Raw genomic sequence first — 22,585 nt, forward strand, 5'->3', positions numbered from 1 at the left:
ACTCTGCGTCACTCTGCGTCACTCTGCGTCACTCTGCGTCACTCTGCGTCACTCTGCGTCACTCTGCGTCACTCTGCGTCACTCTGCGTCACTCTGCGTCACTCTGCGTCACTCTGCGTCACTCTGCGTCACTCTGCGTCACTCTGCGTCACTCTGCGTCACTCTGCGTCACTCTGCGTCACTCTGCGTCACTCTGCGTCACTCTGCGTCACTCTGCGTCACTCTGCGTCACTCTGCGTCACTCTGCGTCACTCTGCGTCACTCTGCGTCACTCTGCGTCACTCTGCGTCACTCTGCGTCACTCTGCGTCACTCTGCGTCACTCTGCGTCACTCTGCGTCACTCTGCGTCACTCTGCGTCACTCTGCGTCACTCTGCGTCACTCTGCGTCACTCTGCGTCACTCTGCGTCACTCTGCGTCACTCTGCGTCACTCTGCGTCACTCTGCGTCACTCTGCGTCACTCTGCGTCACTCTGCGTCACTCTGCGTCACTCTGCGTCACTCTGCGTCACTCTGCGTCACTCTGCGTCACTCTGCGTCACTCTGCGTCACTCTGCGTCACTCTGCGTCACTCTGCGTCACTCTGCGTCACTCTGCGTCACTCTGCGTCACTCTGCGTCACTCTGCGTCACTCTGCGTCACTCTGCGTCACTCTGCGTCACTCTGCGTCACTCTGCGTCACTCTGCGTCACTCTGCGTCACTCTGCGTCACTCTGCGTCACTCTGCGTCACTCTGCGTCACTCTGCGTCACTCTGCGTCACTCTGCGTCACTCTGCGTCACTCTGCGTCACTCTGCGTCACTCTGCGTCACTCTGCGTCACTCTGCGTCACTCTGCGTCACTCTGCGTCACTCTGCGTCACTCTGCGTCACTCTGCGTCACTCTGCGTCACGAATCAATTAACAATTGATTCCTCCAGTCAAAACCATCACACTACCATATATAGCAGGCCTTACTAAAAAGATTTCCAAATCCTAAACAAACACAAGATCCAGGTCCGGTTCAATACAGTACACAAAATTCGTGATCTGATCCCATCCGTGAAGGATGTCATCCCTGACTTACAGTACCCCGGGGTTTACAAATTGAGTTGTACCTGTGGTGACTGCTATATCGGGGAGACGAAGCGACATGTCTCTGACTGAATTCGCGAGCACAAATCAGATTTGAAACACGGCAGAACGAATTCTTCTGCCGTAGCTGATCACTGTTACAACGCTGTGGGTGATCACGATATAATTTTCTCCAATACCAAGGTCCTCTGCAAACCCACGGGTTTTTATCAGAGATTTGTTCACGGGGCAATTCAGATCTACAAACACAGACACAATTTCAATCGAGAAGATGGTTTCAAATTAAGCAACCATTGGAAAGATGTGCTAAATCTAACCAAACATTAAACTAATTTTCAATGGTACAGTATATTTTTTCAAGTAGTGGTACCCCAAACATTCGCAGCTCTTAAAATTCCCTTTTCACACCATCAATAGGTAAACTCCCCCTCCCCCCTCGCCAACCGGCATGTTCATCCGCATGTACACCACCTCGACACCGTTCATCATGCTAAGTCGGCCAATTAAATGCTAATTTTTATGCTAATTCCTTTGTCAAGACACCTTAATGCCTCTCACACAGCTTAAAGGTCACGGTCTGAGCTTGGCTGTGTTTCACTCCAGCGCTGTCTTCGAGACAGTCTGGTCCCTTCACCTGATGAAGGCTGCTTGTGTTGTGGCCGAAACGTCGTGATTTTTGTTGTTTTTATTTTTTACCGACGTGACTTTACCAAATAGAACCAAAGAGTATGGATCCTTGCAGTCACGAAAGCTTCAAATCTAGAATTGATAGCCTCTACGGGGAGGGTTTTCACCTATCTGTTAGAGCTTTTAACAGACAACGGGACAAGAAGTCACAGCTCATCGAGACGCTAACCTTCCTCAAAAGAGCCGTGACCACAAGGAAATACCCATCGCCTTCCCACTCACTTCTGCTGCTGTGTCCTCACCGAATTCTAAACAGATTCTGTTTAAGGCTAGCCTCTCTTTAATCTCAGAGAGGATAAGACTACTCCGTTTTGAACTCGATACTTTAGACAGGACTCTCCTACAAGCTCATTTAACGTTAACACAAAAAATGTTACCTTCTGATTGGAACCACGTAGACAACATGACTGCTTCTTCTGCTGATTCACTTTCAATCAAATGCAAAGGTAACCTAATTGCTAAATTCAACCACCTATCAAAGAAAACCCCGGTTCCACAGATCACAAAACTAGACGCTAACAAAATTGTTATCAATCAGAGTAGCACCCCGATTTCGGACAATCTGAAAACAGTATTGGCTAAAGGAATAAATTTCGCTGTCACCCCAAAACATATACCGATAGATGATATCATTTCTCAGGTCGATGTAGCCCTCAAAGGTATAGGACACATCCAAGCAGATGTCGCGAGAGCTGAAATAGCTACCATTCTTAAGAATGCTAAGAAACCCGTTAGCAACATCAGCAAAGATGAACGCTCTGAACTCGCGAAATTAAAAGAGAGACATGATATAGTGATCCTCTCAGCCGACAAGGGCAATGCCACTGTAATTATGGATATAAACTCGTACAACAATAAAATTCAGGACCTACTCAATGATGGTAGTTACTCAAAAATAAAAAAAATTACCCTACTAATAGCCCAACTATAAAAACCAACAAGATCATCACAAGTTCGACTTCTCTAATCGAACCAACTAAACGTCCCTCCCCAAAACCTTCTGCTGCAAGACCCCCTAGATTCTATGGTCTTCCAAAGATTCATAAAGAAGGCACCCCACTACGACCCATCGTATCCACGATCAACTCCCCTACCTATAGACTAGCACGTTTTCTGTCGGATACCTTGCTACCTTTCACTGGCAAGACCTCCTCAGCAGTACTTAACTCAGCCCAATTGGTTTCTATGGTCAAAGACGTTGTACTGTCCCCTGACGATATCCTTGTCAGCTTCGATGTGGTCTCCTTGTTCACCAAGGTCCCAGTACCTGATACCATTGATATAATTGAAAATTTGGTACAACATGGACTAAACCCCGAGGTACCTACGCTGGTCAGGCACTGTCTCACCAACACCTACTTTACTTGGAATGGTTCCTTCTACAAGGAAAATGAGGGTACTCCCATGGGTTCCCCCTTGTCACCAGTGATAGCCAATGTTTTCATGGAGAAATTTGAATCGGACGCCATCCAGACTTCCACACTCAGACCTTCCCTGTGGAAGAGATATGTGGATGACACTTTCGTCATTTGGCCACATGGTCTCCCAGCTGTGAACCTTTTCCTACACTACATCAATTCCAGACATCCCGTCATCAAATTCACCATGGAAGTGGAGAAAGATGGCAAGCTACCATTCTTAGATGTTCTGTTTGAGAGGAGACCTGATGGCTCATTGACGCATTTTGTCTACAGGAAACCCACCCACACATATTCCTACTTGAAATCTGATTCCCACCACCACCCAGCCCAAAAGAATTATCTCATCAAAACTTTATACCATAGGGCTCATTGCATTTTGGACCAACACCACCTGACCAGTGAAATAAAACATGTACACCTGGCCCTCAAAAGGAATGGATACTCTGACCGTACCATCCGCCAAGCTGTTTCTCCCTCCATACAGAAACAACCACTTGATACTCCGGTCAAAACCATCATGCTACCATATATAGCAGGCGTTACTAAAAAGATTTCCAAAATTCTAAACAAACACAAGTTCCAGGTCCAGTTCAATACAGTACACAAAATTCGTGATCTGATCCCATCTGTGAAGGATGTCATCCCTGACTTACAGTACCCCAGGGTTTACAAATTGAATTGTACCTGCGGTGATTGCTATATCGGGGAGACGAAGCGACATGTCTCTGACTGAATTCGCGAGCACAAATCAGATTTGAAACACGGCAGAACGAATTCTTCTGCCGTAGCTGATCACTGTTACAACGCTGTGGGTGATCACGATATAATTTTCTCCAATACCAAGGTTCTTTGCAAACCCACGGGTTTTTATCAGAGATTTGTTCACGGGGCAATTCAGATCTACAAACACAGACACAATTTCAACGGAGAAGATGGTTTCAAATTAAGCAACCATTGGAAAGATGTTCTAAATCTAACCAAACATTAAACTAATTTTCAATGGTACAGTATATTTTTTCAAGTAGTGGTACCCCAAACTTTCGCAGCTCTTAAAATTCCCTTTTCACACCATCAATAGGTAAACTCCCCCTCCCCCCCTCGCCAACCTGCATGTTCACCCGCATGTACACCACCTCTACACCGTTCATCATGCTAAGTCGGCCAATTAAATGCTAATTTTTATGCTAATTCCTTTGTCAAGGCACCTTAATGCCTCTCACACAGCTTAAAGGTCGCGGTCTGAGCTTGGCTGTGTTTAACTCCAGCGCTGTCTTCGAGAGAGTCTGGTTCCTTCACCTGATGAAGGCCGCTTGTGTTGTGGCCGAAACGTCGTGATTTTTGTTTTTATTTTTTACCTACGTGACTTTACCGAATAGAACCAAAGAGTATGGATCCTTGCAGTCACGAAAGCTTCGAATCTAAAATTAAACCCTGATTGCAATACACGGCTTCATAGATGTTGTGCAGCCTGAAAAATCATTGCAAAGGTCAAGAGGTCACCATGACCAAACACCGTTGGTGCGACCGCACCTCGCCATCGCTGCCGAAAATCTTTAACAGTCGACTGCCAATCCCCAAGGTTTGCTCAGTCAATGAGCGATTATAAAAAATAAATAAAACATTCTTGGAAATGAGCCAGTGCCACTGAGGTTCTGGGCTTGAAGCCAGGTCTCAGCTGGCTGTGATTAAACCTGTGCTCTCTAGCGCAGTGAGGTAATGGTCTTCGCCAGGTCACCAATGACTTGCACAAAAAACCCCCACAACATTGCATTTGGTTCTGCAGGAATTGGAAGCCAGATGGTCCCCCCTCATACAACACCTGGAATACGTTCACAGGATGGAGGGTCAGCTGTGTTTCGGTTATATCCCTATGGAGGGTCAGCTGTGTTTCGGTTATATCTCTCTCTCCCCTTGTCATCCCTACCCCCTTAATTCAAAAAGTAACTCTTGGCTTATGCTGACGGTGTGTGTACACATGCGTCACAAGGTGACGTGTCGGGTCTGCACATTGCCTGAATGAAAAGTACTTCAAAGAAAATATTAAATTGGTTCTGCACTTAATCTGGCTATGAAAATAATATGAAAATATTGGTGTGACTGCCGTGCGACGCACAAGTGAAAGAGCGCTGGATCAGATGGCACTTTGAACTAGGGATCTCAGCGGTAGTTCGGTGATATCCACTTTCGGGGGGGGGGGGGGGGTGTCGGAATCTCCATCGTGAACATAGACAGAGCAATCAGAAGGGGGGGGAATTGCATTAGCTGGGGTAAAAAAGATGATTAAACGTTACCTCTAGCCCTCTTTCCTGTCGCGTGCGGTCGTCGCTTGCGGCGCAGGCGATGCTCCAGCGGCAATCAACATCCGACACGAGCCCCCGGTAGAAGGGGGCGGCGGCGCTAAGGGCCATCTGCAGGAGGGCGAGCGCACACAGTCAGATGGTACTCGCCAATGATGTAGGGAGCCAGCTGTACTCACTGGCACTCACAACGATGGGCCAGAGAAGCCAGCTGTACTCATTGACACTCACCATGATGGGACACAGAGGAGCCAGCTGGTCATAGATATGTCGCGCTTCTTCTATGTTTCTGGCCTGCAGTGTAACCTGTGACGCAAAAGAGAAAGCTGCCAAAGCCGTATTGATCATTTTCTCTCTCGCCTGTCTCTCCGTGCGCGCGAGAGTGAACGAAATCTGTGCATGCAACAAATGTTTCTCAATCGTTTTCGTGTCGTAAGCCAGTTTGTGGGATTTCACAAAACCCGCGGTGGACATGAATGGGCCCTGTGGGGGTAGGCTTGTCGTGGATCCAATCCTGACCCTGATGCCTGTATATTTGGAGTTTGCATGTTCTCCCTGTGGTTGCGTGGATTTTTTCTCTGGGTCCTCCAGTTTTTCCCCTACACATTTAGAATCATTATCACACATTCAGAGTATTTGGCTGCTGCTATAAATTTCAACACGAGAATGATGATAAGCCCACTTCGTCGAGCTATCATTTGTGATAGCCAGATCGCTTCTGAAAAAAAGCTACGTAGCTCAGTGGGCCTTCTTATCATGAAAATTTGTTTTCATAATAAGAAAAAAATAGTTCAGTTTCAACTTTCTACACTGATGTGAAATGCCTGGCAATAGTTGAATCGTTTTTTTTTCTTAACTCTACCTGCAGGCAGCAGTTTCCCAAGCCGAATCCCGTCGCGTCCATGTAAATGTGGTCAGCCTTCATCGCGATGGCCGCCTCCTCGTCACCGTGCGGGATTTGGTCGATGAATGGGGATGGAGTGTTTCTGTCCCTGAAAACTAGGGGGGGGGGGAGGTAGATAAGGGGGGGGGGGAAGCCAGGTTTGAAGTGCAGCACATACTCCTGTTGTTGTACGTTGTATGTGAAAGGGAAAATAAGGGGGAGGGGGGGGGCGGCTGGTTTGAATGATACCCACTCGGTACGTTCACCACGACCTTCTCTCCTCGCCTCTCGCGGATGTTCCTCGTAATCGTGCTGCGGGCAAGAGACAATAAAAATCGATACCCGACGAAGTCCCTGTCAATTTCAAATGAATGCAACGGCCCTCCATAATGGTTCTCCGCAGCATCATCATTCCCTGCCCCCTGACGTCAATCCCAGGGAGCCACGGTGGCGAGATGTTAACTACCTTGCCTGGTATACAAGAAGTCGTAGGTTCGGCCCCTTCGCCGCCGCCTTTATATCTGGAATTGCATGTTGCGTTTAGAGTATGTGACTGCTATACATTTCCACACAATGAGTCACTTTGTTGAGTTATCATTTGCGGCCAGGTCGCTTCTGGAAAAGAGCTACATAGCTCTGTGGGCCTTACCTGATAAAATAAAAGAAATATCTTAATTTGAAGCTTTCGTGACTGCAGGAATTCATACTCTTTAGTTCTTTCGGTAAAATCACGTAGGTAAAAAGAATATATCACGATGTTTTGATCGCCAAACAAGCAACCGTCTTCAGTTGAGAGAAGACTGTTGCTTGTGTGGCGATCGAAATGTCGTGATCTATTATGTTTTTCTACCTAAGTGACTTCACCGAAAGAACTAAAGAGTAAAAAAGAAATAGTTTATTTTAGTTTACTCCCAAGTACTCGTTTGAGGCTGATTCGACCTAGGGGAGGCCCAAGACCGGTTCAGATAATCGTCACTCTTGTTGACCATGAGTGTGAATCTAACTCGAGCCACCGGGTTCAGAAGCGCAGCGCGCTGACCGCTACTACACTATCCCTCCCCACACTGTTCAGATCTCACGCACTCACTCATGTACTCGCTCCACATACTCATACACTCACCACACACTCTCACCTGAAGCGCGGGTGGTAGCTGATAGCCTCGTCCGGCAAGAACAGGGATGCGGATTGCCCATCTCGGTGCTTGGGCACACACTCGGGCTGAGAGAAACCTGGGCAGCCGAGTCTGCATCAATAGAAGCCACGCACAGGCGAGCCAGCGGGTGAGCGAGGTCGCCCGCATGTGAATGCGGGCGAACCAACTACAGTATACGCGGCATGCAGGCTGCCCCTCCCTGTTTGAACCGAAATCTTCACAGCGACCTGGTCGTACAGCAGCGTGGTCGTGAGAAAGAGAGGGGGCCGGAGTTGGTGGCATGAACGTAATAAAGGAAGGACGGTGCTTTCTGCGACTACCTCGTCTCCGGCTGAGCGTGTGCACCGCACACACATACAAGCCTCAACAAGGGAGAAGAGACCTACGACACTACACATACATACAAAGGGGCTCAGCTTGCACGCAGGTGCCTACTTCTACTAAGAGGAGAGCGACGCCGACGACGCTCCCTCTTACCTGGGGAAGGTGGTGAGGGAGCATATCGTCTCGTTCGAGCGCAGCCGAGCCAGTATGTCCCTCCGCCGCACCCTCATGCTCTGCTCCACGTTGGTCAGTTCAGCCATGGAGCTTCCGTAAGGCTGTGCTGGGATCCCCTCCAGCATGTAGCTTGCATACTCCAGGTGCCACCGCGATGGGTACCTGCCGCATGGGAGAGATATTACCATTATTATTATTGCGTTGCTTCATCCTTCTTGTTTGTACGCGCAAGGAAGTCTCACCGAGCTAAAATGACTCTTTTTAAGTAGAGTCCTGCCATATTGTCATAGTAGGGTGGAGATGATTGATGTATATTCCGATGCATGTAATTTTGCTGGTATTTTTTTCTTCAAAATAGGCAAAATTAAAACTGTTAAACAATTAATTTTATTTTACCTGGCCACAAATGATAGCTCAACGAAGTGGCTTATCACGTGGACATGTATAGAAGCCAAATAAACTATACCCATGTTGGTAAATGTGGAGGGAAAAACAGGAGCAGCTGTAAAAAATCCACCCCACCACGGGGATAACATGATAACTCCAAATATACAACAGGTATCAAGGTCGGGATCTAACCCACGACCTCCTGCATACCAAGCGAGGTAGTTAAAATCTCGCCACCGTGGCGCCCCCCCCCCCCCCCCCCCCCGTGGTGCACAACGGGCCTACTCCTGCAAATGACGTCACGAGACCTTTAGCGTCCACTTTGAAGGAGATGACAGGCGAGAACCATGTAACCCACTCATGAACCGTGCCTTCCCGTGATGCTTGCATTCGGTCGACCGCGTTCGCTTCCACCTTAGCGCTCATCTCCTCTCGTCCTTGTCGTTGGTGCAATGTGCCTGTTCGTTTGGTTAATGTTGTCACGTTTTAGTGTTCTGACGTCGCCCGTTCCTCCATACCGTGGATCACTCTGTCGTTGTTGTGCTCGCTCCGTGCTGATGCACAAAAGACCCTCGTTGAAAAACTAGCTGTGTAACTGGCTAAACAGGATACAGTACTCCGTGTAGGAAATAACCGTTGAACTAAAAGATGCTCTGCGATGCCACATTTCATCTTCTTATGCATTTCGTCAACAAACGAAAAGTATCCATAATAGAGGTTTTTTTTTGGGTTAGATCGCGTAAATATAAATGTGTCATTAAACCTGCCACCACCCGAAACACCCAATTATTAAGGTTAGTCACGTAAACAAAACATGCCAATTACTTAGTAGTTCAGCACAATTGTGTGTTGGAGAGCAAACCCACAACATTTACAATTTGAGTACGGCGTTTCGCAGGTAACTACACCCAGCATCATCAGACGAGAGGCAGAATTGTCTGAGAGGTGGTGGTAAATGTTACGTCAGCATTCGTGAGCCAATCAGGTGCCACACAGCTGGCATTGTCGATGTCACTGCGCCTTGAATGCGCCGGCGAAACAAGTGACAAGTCAATACCTCAGACGATAATGAATAACAAAAAGGGAAATGTATATAAAACGAATCGTTTGAAAAAAATAACATGGCAGTGTAATTTCGATTCCATAAATATGGAATGCATGGGTGTTAGGCTGGATATTTTGTATCAAAAATCGAATTAATTCCGAAAGTTTACGAAAATTGAATTGGAAAATCTCTTCCTCTGGGATCGGCTCGCCATCCCCAACCCCCTCACCACATCTGCGTGTCATTATTCCTGCTTGTCTCCAGCCTGCGTGCATTCCTCCTGCTCTTCCCTGAGGGCGGGGAGTAGTGGGAATTCTCACAATTTACGCAAAGTGCTGGGTTTGAAAAACTGCTTGGGGCCATTGGGGCATGGCCACTCTGCTGTGAGCATGTGGCAGGAGGAGGATGGTGAGGAGGAGGTCTCACCCTGGGTTGGCCTCCTCGTCCATGGCTCTCAAGTCGTTGATCAGCTCCTCTGCGTTGAACAGGACGCGGGCCCTGCGTGCCGTGTGATCGAAGGAGATGAGCATGTACTCGACCTGCGCGCTCACACGGGGGCAGACGCAGAGAGGAGGGGGAGACGGAGAGAGGGTAGCAGACGGAGAGAGGAGGGGAGGACGGAGAGAAAAGGGGGGGGCAGAGAGGTGGAGGGAGGTAATAGCGGCACGGCATTGTCATCACAGCCAAGCCGATTCCCCTTTCAGACTGAAAATATCAACAAACACATTCGTAAGTAACACTGTGGCGCTAGACGTAAAACGACAAGTGTTTTTGTTACGTGATTGTGTTTTGTTGATTACTATTATTTTGTGTTGAATTGGCCTTCCCCCCGGTGTAACAGAAGTTCAACATACATACGACCAACGTCATCATCACCACCTTCACCAAAGACAAAATCCTCCCGTATAGCATAAACCAGACTGTAGGGGCAAGTGCTGTAGGCGTCAGGGCCTGATCATGGTTCCGTGAGGCCCCTGGGCACATGCCTTTTGGAGACCCCCCCCTTCCCCACTTTCCTATATTGACTGAATATTAAGTTGGGCACTTCTCACCCTCAGAGTCAGATATGAAAGACTTGCATTGGATGACTTCGTTGGCAAAGTTCATGTCCACGTCCCTGTTAGACACCTGATCTGACATAAACAGAACTCCAAAGAGACTGGTCAAAGCTTGTAAGAGTCCAAGCAATGTTCAAGGCATGCCACTAGCTTATCAATAACCACATAAAATGTTTCTATTTTGAACTTCTCCCTCCCCTTAAGTGGCACACTTGTCTGCAAATGTTTTGCGTTTCCTCTTTCGCCGAAGATCGTGCTTATATGACCGAGAGACACCTGTCACATTAAAGAATGCCCTTTCAAAAGCCTAAAACTGATCGCGCTGTCCCACCACAAAATCACGCAACGATGAGACAAGCTGTGTTGCTACAGAGATATAAATGTACATTTTCTGAAGGTGCGTGCTTGTAGCGTGCAACCGGTCAAGTATGATGTCCCAGAAATGTGCTATGAATATCATATCTAAGGTGTACGATTTAGCACAAAGTCCAGTGGCCTCTTTTCTCATTATAATCTCTTTTCTCATTATAATCATTGCACATACCACCGAAGGCCTCTAATGTGGGTGTAATTTCTCCACAGTGCCTTGGTTGACTCTGCCCGAGCACTCCACCGAGTACTGGACAGCAATTTTAATGTCAGTCTGACATCTGTCTCCCGAAAGACTTTCCCCCATCTATGTGTGGATGAAGAGCAAAATGTGTATAGTGACTTTAACATGTTTAAAAAAAACTCGTCAGCGTCTGGGCTACTGCCGTCTAAAGTGTTAACACCTACTCAGTTAAGTGAATGCGCTGCGCAAGTAACATACATCAGAGGGGTTTTTTTTGTTTCAGCTTGGCCTGTAGCCCATTGTATTTTCCTGACATGTTGCTTGCATTGTCAAATGACTGACCTCTACAGTTTGAGAGGTCCAACCCAAGGCCCTCCACCATCAAAGTTACAGTCTGCTAAACTTTTATTGGTGTGCCTCTTAATTGGCTCAAAGCCCAGGAATCGCTCCACCACATTCCAGTGGCTGTTACCAAACCGGAATATTAACGTCAATTGGTCCACATGTGACAGGTCTGGGGTGGGGTCAACAATTATTGAAAAATATTTGGCATCCCTTATCTCATCTGCTATTGTATCGCGAGTTTTATAAACCATTAGCACAATGAGTTCTTCACATTGTCGATGACAAATATGACACTGTCTCTACCTTTTCTGCCATACTTTTTAATATGTTCACCCAAAAATGGTTCAAATTGTGATAGCAGTTATCGGATGCCAAACAAATTACCGATATGGGTTGACCCAAACCGTTGATCATCTCCCCTAAACGCAAGTTCTCTTTCACCCAAGAACTTCATCATTGCTACAACTCTTTTTTTAAATGTCCCTCTAGTATTTACATTCCCTATCATGTTGCTGCATGAGATCTGCATCTATAGCACTGCCCTTTGTCCGCTGGTGCAAGGCAAGCATGCATTATCTGTGTTCTGCACTCTTTTCTTGTTCCCTTATTCCTTCAGAGTGCTTCCAGTCATTAAACCCCTGACTAAAGCCACCGAGCCTGCTGGAGAAAAGTTTTCATGAAAAACAGTACACACAACCTGTTAAGGGTGAACATTCGGCCCATTTGGCAATATACAGTTCACAAGTTCATTGTTGAAACTTCTAGTCTTTCCACCAAGCTCTGTATCTCGGCCGGAAGCTGGGTATTTTAACTGCGGTTTTGGAAGGGGACTGCTCCTCTTTCAATAAGCACTGACTTAACAATATCACTGGAAGTGCTTTGCCATAATGCAGAGTCAGTGACCTCATAGCACCAGGAATGGCTTGGTTGCTGATTTTATTCTTGTGAACTGCCCAACTGCTCCTGAGGTGGAAATTATGGTTCTTGTATACCATTAGCTGTTGAGGATTCGCCTTCAAAGGATGGCTCTGGGGGAGTGACAACATTACTGGAAAATGAACTAGTGCTAGTTCCTTCCTCACAGCTGACAATAAGTGCTGCTGTCATCATAATTACTATCAGAGGGTTTTTGAAAGAAGTTGGCAATGAGTGGAACACTTTGAAGCAAAACTGCCTCTCTTGCCTCCATTTTTTTGGCTTTCCTTTTGGAATCACCACTATTCCCACGTTTGTGGTCCATCTTCTTCTTATATGTAAAAGTATCTGCGCGTGCGTGCTTGCGAGGGATTTGCCTCTCGGATGGTGGGCTTGACGTCCAAAAAAATTTGCCAGGCAGCACGGCCTAAGCCCCGGGGTGGGAATAGGCTATTCCGTTTTCTCATCCCTAAACATTAAAGTAGTTTAATTAACAAATTTGTGGCATTCTTAGTTTAATTATTAACTTATTGCGTTTGTATTTATTTATTTTTAAGCGGTGTTTGTATTTATTTATAAAAAAAAACGTTAGCATCACGGGCAGCGATTTGGGCAGTTTATTTAGAAGGACGAGAAAAATTAATGTATGCTGTCTGAAAGCCACCGTAAGCGTGAACAATCAATTAAGACCTGAAATGGTTTATCAAATCCTTCCAATGATTGCTAAGCCAGAATACATCTTCTCGGTTGAAATTGTCTCTGTGCTTGTATATGTGGATAGCCTCATGAACGAATCTCTCATGGTAGCCAGATGGCTTGCAAAGAATCTCTGTCTTGGAGAAGTCAATGTCATGTGAGCCTACTGAATTATAACAATGATCTGCCACGGCCGAGGTGTTGGTCCTATCGTGTTTAAGGTCTGCTTTGTGTTCACGAATGCGGTCCGAGACATGGCGTTTGGTTTCTCTAATGTAACTACTACCACAGAGGCAACTTAGTTTGTAGACACCAGGGTACTGTATGTCCGGAATCACATCTTTTACAGATGGTACCAGATCACGGATTTTATGTAATGTGTTGAAACGGACCTGGATCTTGTGTTTATTCAAGATTTTGGAGATCTTTTTGTGATCCCCGCAATGTAGGGTAAAGTGATGGTTTTGAAAGGCTCCTCAAGAGGGTCCTTCTTCATGGTTTGAGTGATAGCTTTGCGGATTGTATAGTTGGAGTAACCATTAGCCTTAAGAGCTTGGTGTACATGCTTGAGTTCACTGCCTATGTGTTCCTGGTCGGATATGCATTGGGCTCTATGGTACAGAGTCTTGATGAGAGAATTCTTCTGTGATGGATGGTGGTGGGAATCCGGTTTCAGATAAGCATCCGTATGGGTAGCTTTCCTGTAGACAGAGTGGCTCATTGAACCATCAGGTCTCTTTTTTATTAGGACATCCAAAAAAGGTAGTTTGCCATCTTTTTCGACTTCCATGGTAAATCTGATGACTGGGTGTATGGAATTGATGTGGTCGAAGAATTGGTCTAGAGCAGGCCGGCCATGTGGCCCGATGACAAAAGTGTCATCCACGTACCTCTTCCATAAGGTTGGGTGCAGAGTGGCAGTCTGGATGGCGTCAGTCTCAAATTTTTCCATGAAAATGTTAGCTATAACCGGAGATAGGGGGGAGTCCATTGGGGTGCCCTCAGTTTGTTTGTAGAAAGTTCCATTCCAAGTGAAGTATGTATTGGTTAAACAGTGTCTCACCAGGGGGGGTACCTCAGTGTTTAGTCCTTGATGAACCAAGTCTTCAATGATTGCAATGGTGTCAGGTACAGGAACTTTGGTGAATAAGGAAACTACATCAAAACTGACAAGCAGGTCGTCTGGGGACAGGGAAATACACTTGATTGTCGATACCAGGTGAGTAGAATTTTGTACCGCAGAGGTGTTTTTTCCAGTGAAAGGACGCAGGATTTCAGACAAAAAACGAGCCAGTTTGTAGGTGGGGGAGTTGATAGTAGAGACGATGGGACGAAGGGGTGTGTCTACTTTATGTATTTTTTGTAAGCCGTATAATCTTGGTGGCCTGGCAGCAGAAGGTTTCAACGAAAACTGTTTAGATTGATCAATTAATGCGGTTGAATCAGAAATTATTTTGTTGGTTTGTGTGACGAGGCTGTTGGTGGGATCTCTTTTTATATTTGTATAGCTTCCATCGTCGAGTAATTCTTTAATTTTGTTGTTATATTCTATTTTATCCATGATGACAGTAGCATTGCCCTTGTCAGCTGAGAGGACTACAATGTCATCCCTCTTTTTTAAATTTATATAATTCAAAACGCTCATCTTTGCTGAGGTTGCTAGCTGGCATCTTAGCGTTTTTGAGGGTTGCAGCGATTTCAGATCTTGCTACGTCTGCAGCGATGTGACCCAGGTCCCTGAGAGCAACGTCTACTTGGGCAATGATATCATTAACTGGTATGTGTTTAGGTGTGACTGAAAAGTTTAGACCCTTAGCTAAAACGGATTTCAGACCATCGGAAATAGAACTGTTACTGCAATTAATTACGACTTTGTTAACGTCTAGTTTCTTGGTGTGTGGGTCCGGTCTTTTGTTGAAGAGGAGGTTAAATTTGGACATCAGGTTGTCCTTACATTTGGTCGACATAATAGCAGCTGAAGAGGCAGTCATATTGTGTACATGTTCCCAATCCGATGTGGACATTGTTGCCGTCAATGATAAGTATATTTTGTAGAGTGTCTTGTCTAACTGATCTAGTTCGGTGTGTATAAGTCTGATTTTCTCTGAGATAAGAGCTAAGCTAGTTTTGAAAAGAATTCGTTTCGCATTAGAAGAAGTTACAGCAGCAGAGGTCAGTGTAAATACGATTGGTATTACCCCAGAGTCGCGGCATCTCTTCAGAAAGGTGAGAGACTCGATCAGCTGAGCCTTCTTTTCCCGGAGTTTGTTGAAGGATCTTAAAGTTACGTGAAAACCCTCCCCGTAGAGGCGGTTACATTTTGATTTCCTTAAACTTTCGGTTTCGGCTTCGGTTTTGGCCGAAAGTCATTTTTTTACTTTCGGTCTGGTTTCGGTTTCTGCCAAAACCAAAAATTCAGTTTCGGTCGACCCTAACTTTTAATAGGCTGTGAGAAAATAGCCCTTAGTAGGCATTGTTGAAATAGCCTTTAAAAAGGATGTTGTAAAAAAAAAAAGGTGAAAAAAGTATCTGAATATATTACTGTGGCATACCAAGCCAATAAACAGGCATCTGTCTGTGGCTTTTCCTACCAACAAATGTATTTTATTCCTGCCTGACACAGAGAGTATTATGTTGCTTGAAATTCAAAAGATAACTTTTTTTTATTGGCTGAATAACCAACAAAGGTTTCTGATAAGTCAGTAAAATTACTTGGTGGAAACAATCGTCATCAGGATGACAATTGCTAGTCTAGTTTTTTGTCATCTTTTGTTATATTCTTTGAACCTATCTAAGTGAATTTAACGAAAGACCCAAGAATATGAATTCTTCCAGTCACAAAAGCTTTAAGTTAGTAATTACACATTTTTATATTTACGCGATCTAACCCAAAAACCTCTATTATGGATGATATTGGTCACGAAAGCCTATGTGTTAACTGTTAGCATTATCTACTTCCATGGATCTAAAAACAGACGGTCCACTGAAAAAAATAATGGGGTTTTCCTTAATCTTTAAGTATTTTTTGGGTCTCTTATATATAGCGTTAGAGTATGAAAAAAATAGCTTTTGGAATATTTTTTTAATATTTCACAAAACCGCGGTGTATTTTTTTTTATAATTGATTAGTCAACGGCTAACTAAGCTCTCAACAAAGACGAACCCCTAGCTGGCTTTCTAGTGTAGCTAATTTGGTTGGAAGGGCAGCTAGCTGGCAAAAATGGCAACTCGCTAACGAATTTATGTTAACAAGCTGAATCATATGGGTAGCTAGCTAGGGAAAATGGGCGGCTGGCTAAAATAAAGGGATGGCTAGTTATGATAAGTCAAATAGCGAATGGCTTGCCATAATATGACGCCCACCAAACTGTCCTGTTTTCAGAATTAGCTGACGTGTTGGTGAATATTGTATCATGTCACAGCATATTGTAGCGTGCCAACCAGTGTCTCAGTGGTACAGAAGCACTGTACTATCCGAGAGCCTCTCGTTTAAAGCATGCACTGTAGTATGTACCAAGGGGTCCAGGTGTTTCGCTTGATGTATGCACTGAGGGGCCTGGGAGCCCTAGTGGTCAACTCACACTGTAAGCACCCAGGGGCCCGAGGGCCCTAGTGGTCAGCACATGCTTTAAGAACCGAGAGGCGTCACATTGTAATTGCTGCGGGGCCCGGCGGCCCTCGTGGTCACCTCATGTTTATGGCGCGGAGAGACCTGGGGGCCCTCACACTGTAAGCGCTGAGGGGCCCAGGGGCCCGAGTGGTCAGCTTATGTTTTAAACACCATGGGGTCTGGGGGCCCTCACATTGTAAGCACTGAGGGGTCTTGAGGGACATAGTGGTTAGCTCACACGATAAGCACCTAGGGGCCTGGCGATCAGCTTGCGCTGTGCGCACTGAGGGTCCTGACGTTCAACTTCCTTCGGAAGTCTTGGGCCACGCACTGCACTCGGCCTGACGCTTGGAGGCCCCCTGGCAGTCCGAGGCCCCGGGGCACTGGCTTCACTGGCCCAGTCCATGATCCAGCCTTGTTTGGCCGAGCACGTCCGAAGGCTGTCACGGCACACCAGGGGGTGGGTGGCCAGCACCACGCCCGGCTGCATTTGTCTCCCCCGTGGCAATGTTTACACATTGTGCCAGGTACTCATTTGAGGCCGAGTGGTCCTAGGGGAATCCCAGGTACCAGTTCAGACAATTGTCACTGGTGTCCGTGATCGAACTACCGCCAAAGACAAAGATGCCCTGTACAAGCCTCACCGACTTTAGGAGCGAGTTGTTGTGAGCGAGCAACCACCGTCGACTGCCTGTCACTCACACAGTCACACTGCAATGGGCTCGAGGCACAGGCGTGTAATTATAATTGCTGCTTCTGACTGGGCATAGAGGCAAAAGGGAACGCACCTCCTCCCCTCAGATACACAATTCGTCACTTCACACTAACCTCATCCTCTCACCTTGTCTTATAACCTCGTCTTATCACCTCGTCTCATTTACCGCGTCCCCTAAATAATCTCATCACCGCGTCCTCTTACTTTTTTTTCTCAGTCACCTCATCACCGCGCTCACTCACTTTCTCGTCACCTCGTCTCTCTCACCTCGTCGCCTCACTCATCACCTCGTCGCCTCACTCATCACCTCGTCCCCTCACTCATCACCTCGTCGCCTCACTCATCACCTCGTCCCCTCACTCATCACCTCGTCGCCTCACTCATCACCTCGTCCCCTCACTCATCACCTCGTCGCCTCACTCATCACCTCGTCCCCTCACTCATCACCTCGTCGCCTCACTCATCACCTCGTCGCCTCACTCATCACCTCGTCGCCTCACTCATCATCTCGTCGCCTCACTCATCACCTCGTCCCCTCACTCATCACCTCGTCGCCTCACTCATCACCTCGTCGCCTCACTCATCACCTCGTACCCTCACTCATCACCTCGTCCCCTCACTCATCACCTCGTCGCCTCACTCATCACCTCGTACCCTCACTCATCATCTCGTCGCCTCACTCATCACCTCGTCCCCTCACTCATCACCTCGTCCCCTCACTCATCACCTCGTCGCCTCACTCATCACCTCGTCCCCTCACTCATCACCTCGTCGCCTCACTCATCACCTCGTCCCCTCACTCATCACCTCGTCGCCTCACTCATCACCTCGTCCCCTCACTCATCACCTCGTCGCCTCACTCATCACCTCGTACCCTCACTCATCACCTCGTCGCCTCACTCATCACCTCGTCCCCTCACTCATCACCTCGTCGCCTCACTCATCACCTCGTCGCCTCACTCATCACCTCGTCGCCTCACTCATCACCTCGTCGCCTCACTCATCACCTCGTCGCCTCACTCATCACCTCGTCGCCTCACTCATCACCTCGTCGCCTCACTCATCACCTCGTCCCCTCACTCATCACCTCGTCCCCTCACTCATCACCTCGTCGCCTCACTCAACTCGTCGCCACACTCATCCCCTGGTCTCTCTCACCTCGTCCCCTCACTCTTCACCTCATCGTTCTCGCGTTGTCTGTCTCACCTCGTCCCCTCACTCATCACCTCGTCGCCTCACTCATCACCTCGTTGCCCTCACCTCGTCGCCCCAGAGGAGCGGGTGGTCCCCGTGGCCCCGCTGCGTGAGGACTTGCACGAGCTGCTGGAGGCCGCGTGCGCGCACGAACTCCGCGAGCGCCTTCGTGTCGCTCCAGCGCAGCGTCGTCCCTCTCAGTTGCGGCGCCATCCTCGGTAACGAGGTGAAGTGACGAGGTTGGGGTGGGGACGAGGTGGAGGGAGTGAGGGGGGGGGGGTGATGAGGGGAGGAGATGAGGGAGGTGACGGGGTCTACGGGGAGACGAGGTGGAGGGAGTGAGGGGAGTGACGGGGTGACGAGATGAGAAAGATGACGGTGCTAGGGAGAGACGATGTGGTGAGCAACGAGGTGAGCGACGAGTTGATGAGGTGGAGGGGGGGATAAGAGGAGGGGGATGAGGGGGGGGGACGAGATGAGGGAGATGACAGAGGTTAGGGAGAGACGATGAGGTGAGCGACGAGGTTTGGTGGAGGGAGTGAGGGGGGCGATGGCGAGATGAGGTGAGCGATGAGCGGGTGTGAGAGCAGGTGAGGGGAGGCGATGAGGTTGATGAGGTTAAAGACGACTTGCGGAATTGAGACGACGTGAGAGAGCGTGACGAGGTGAGGGTAAGGGAGTGTGATTAGGTGATGGTAAGGTGTGTGATGAGGTGAGGGTAAGGTAGTGTGGTGAGGTGACGTAAGGAAGTATGATGAGCTGACGAGGTGAGGGCAGAGAGTGATTTGAGGTAACGAGGTGAGTGTGGAACAGCCACGCTTGAGTAACCCAAGATAAGTATCAAAACATACGCGTGAACACATTAGAACAAGAGGCACTGAGGTTAATCACAGCGACATTAGAAGCTACTTCTCACACACTCTTATTGGAAGATAAAAAAAAGCGTGAATGAACTCCAAGACATAGATCCTAACGAGAGAAGAAGCTGGTTGCCAAGTGGGCAAAACTAAACGTATGAACCACAAGTTCACCACAGTGTTCACGCGTCGCCCTCTATTGTGCGTGTTAGCATACACGTCTGTGTGTGTGTGTATGTGCGTTCACGTGTGTGCGTTGGTGTGATATGTGATCGTGTTGATGTGTTCGTGTGCACATGTGTGTGTGCGTGTTAATGTGTGTATGTGTATACGTTTGTGCGTGCGTATTTTCGCGCGTATGAGTTCACGTTCATATGGAACACGCATATGGACGTGTTGATGCGCAGGTGTTGATGTGCAGTGCGTTCGCGTGCGTTGTTTACACGTGAATGCACATGTGCATGATCATGTGTACGTGTTGATGCGCAGGTGTTGATGTGCAGTGCGTTCGCGTGCGCTGTTTACACGTTGCGCGAGAGCCAGAGAGGTCTCTTGCGCTCTCACCAGGGTGGTCACCCTGTGGGGCCACGCACCCGCGGTGATTGTGTCTTACCCCGCGTGCTGCCTCGCCCGTCTCTCACCTGGCCAACATCCAGAGCTGTCACGACCGCCGCCGCCTCCTCATTCTCCTCCTAACCCCATCCCTGCGTCTCTCTCTTGCTTTTATTCACAGCGTTAGCCAGGTGAGGCGTCTCGGGGAGTCACGTGGGGGCTAATGCCCCCTCCCCACTCCCCATTAAGTAGGTGCTGATCTCCCCCTCCGCACTCCCCGCGAGCGGGTGGGGTGCGACGTCTGCCCCCTCCACCCCCATTCGCGCGTCCTAACCCGCGTGGAGTGGATTACGTAATTGTTTGACTCGCTGCTGCGTGGGGTTTAATTAATGATTTCCACGAGGCTGTTGTGTCAACAAGGCGAACGCTCCCGCGCGGTCCGGATATCAATAAATTAATCGGCGCTCTCGCGGCCCCGCCCACCCACGCGTTTTCTCCGCGCGACGCTCGCGCGCGTCTCACCGTTAACACCGCGGTGCGCGCGCAGACACACGTGACACTCGCGCGTGTCTCGCCGTTAACACTGCGGTGCGCGCACAGACACACGTGACACTCGCGCGTGTCTCGCCGTTAACACCGCGGTGCGCGCGCAGACACACGTGACACTCGCGCGTGTCTCGCCGTTAACACTGCGGTGCGCGCACAGACACACGTGACACTCGCGCGTGTCTCGCCGTTAACACTGCGGTGCGCGCACAAGACACACGTGACACTCGCGCGTGTCTCGCCGTTAACACTGCGGTGCGCGCACAGACACACGTGACACTCGCGCGTGTCTCACCGTTAACACTGCGGTGCGCGCACAGACACACGTGACACTCACGTGTGTCTCACCGTTAACACTGTGGTGCACACATAGACACACGAGACATTCGCGTGCCTCACCGTTAACACTGCGGTGCGCGCACAGATACGCACCGGCGCGGACAACCGTTGATATTTTAATATGCGCGCGCGTCACACCCACACTGATTTATAGGCACCCACACACCGTCGTACGCCGATCGCTGTCCCACCGCTCTTCACATGCACACATGCACCACGCGTCACAACGTCAGTCTGTGCTAAGATGTATTTCCCGGAGCGAATAGTGACCCCCTGTTTGTGGCCCCCTCCAGCCAGCACCCTTCGGACAGCGCCGAACTTCCTATCACCTAGCCGTCGCAGAGTGCGTCTATCCTCCAAGCTCGAGCTGACTGCGAGCTAGGCTGAATTGCCCCCCCTTCCCGTACCTACTCACCTCTTCAGCTGCCCAATGGGGGCTGGGGAAGATGTTTGCCTTGGGGACTTTTTCTGGTCGATCGTTTCCAGCTCCATCCTGCATGCGTCGTACGGACGCTGAGGACGGCTGGTCTCTTCCGCCACTCCAGAAGAACTCTGATTCTATTCCCCCCCGCCCGGCCCCCTTATGTCCCCAAAGCCCCTTCACCCCCGGGTCATATGACGTCATCCTGCACATCCAATGGAATCCTCTTTTCCGCCGTTTTGAGCGCTCTGGCCGTTGGGGGGGGGGGGGGCGGGGTCGCGTCATCCCCCCCTTCCCATTGCCTCTGTGCCTGCGTTCCTCGTCGTTGACTCATCGATAATTCCCTCGCACCCTCCAACTTAAATCAACTCTTATCTGCCTAGGGGCTTTACCCTCCTACCCCACTGTTTGCCCTGCCGCTGGGCGCTGGCTGAAGGTCCCATCCCCCCGTGTTGTGTATGCTTCATCGCGGCCGGCCTGTAAAGCTCTATGCCCCCTTTTTTGGGGGGCCGCCATGTAATCCGGTCTGGGGCGCTCAGCCAATTTCCTGGTTCGGGGAAACCGTGGAACGTCCCTGCTCGTGGGGTCCTCGGGTGAAAACCCATCGTACCAGGTGATCCCTCCTCGAGACCCTACGGGGGTGTATGCGAGTGTTTAGTGGGGCGTGCGTGCGTCCGTGGGGGGTGGAGGGGGGGGTGCGATGAGAGGGTAGTGCCGGCCTAGTTGCTCCGTTGCGGTGACACCCTTCGCGCATGCCAACAGATAACAATCACGAAGACGTGCCCTGATAATCTGAACCATGCTGAGTTTCTTTTTTAGTTGGTTGTGTGCAGGAAAAGGTTTTCAACCACTACCATTATTATTACACCAGCCTATAGCCCGTCCAAGGACGAGTGTATTGCAGTTAATCTTAAATATTCAATCGAAAATTATGACCCGCTGATGATTACATTTTGACTTAAAACTGTGTTGATTGCAGGAATTCATATTGTTTGGTTCTTTCAGTAAAGTCACGTAGATTGAAAATGTATAATAAAAATAAAATAATGAAAAACAAAAAACACGAATGTAGACTGTAGCCTAGTTCTTAATCTCTGAGTGTACTGGCAGTCTATAATGTCGACTTTAACCTGGTTATTAAGTGAAGTGTGCGTGCTGGCAGTCTATAATGTAGACTGTAGCCCATGGGTAGCAAAGCGAGGTTTAACAATTAGGTTTGATAAGGTTTAAATAAAAAAAAAACTCAATCCCTAAGGGCCAGTTAGGGTGAGGTTTTGAGGTTTATTATAAAAGGACGCCATTTTAGTTTTTGCAGGAAGTCTGACTGAAGTAACAAACT

At 48.4% G+C, this 22,585-nt stretch overlaps 1 protein-coding gene across 5 annotated transcripts in view; it reads right to left on the bottom strand.

The window, feature by feature from the left end:
- Positions 1–20,166, bottom strand: part of LOC116958574 (glutamate--cysteine ligase catalytic subunit-like) — a 31,243-nt gene extending 11,077 nt beyond the window's left edge. The window contains exons 1-9 of one of the 5 annotated variants that reach the window (XM_032981283.2): positions 20,030–20,166; positions 18,598–18,845; positions 9,872–9,984; positions 7,993–8,175; positions 7,495–7,605; positions 6,615–6,673; positions 6,341–6,477; positions 5,710–5,784; positions 5,473–5,589 (exon numbers count right to left, since the gene is read on the bottom strand). In XM_032981283.2, coding sequence (XP_032837174.2) covers positions 5,473–5,589; positions 5,710–5,784; positions 6,341–6,477; positions 6,615–6,673; positions 7,495–7,605; positions 7,993–8,175; positions 9,872–9,984; positions 18,598–18,744 — 942 coding nt within the window. In that variant the 5' untranslated portion in view covers positions 18,745–18,845; positions 20,030–20,166. Of the gene's footprint in view, positions 1–5,472; positions 5,590–5,709; positions 5,785–6,340; positions 6,478–6,614; positions 6,674–7,494; positions 7,606–7,992; positions 8,176–9,871; positions 9,985–18,597; positions 18,913–20,001 lie in introns of those variants that run through there. The other 4 variants (XM_032981288.2, XM_032981291.2, XM_032981289.2 and 1 more) reach the window with 4 other exon arrangements.
- Positions 20,167–22,585: the final 2,419 nt, after the last annotated feature.

The sequence above is a fragment of the Petromyzon marinus genome, chromosome 80 (assembly GCF_048934315.1).
Source record: "Petromyzon marinus isolate PM22_M1 ecotype Great Lakes invasive population chromosome 80, UKy_Petmar_22M1.pri1.0, whole genome shotgun sequence".
NCBI lineage: Eukaryota > Metazoa > Chordata > Hyperoartia > Petromyzontiformes > Petromyzontidae > Petromyzon > Petromyzon marinus.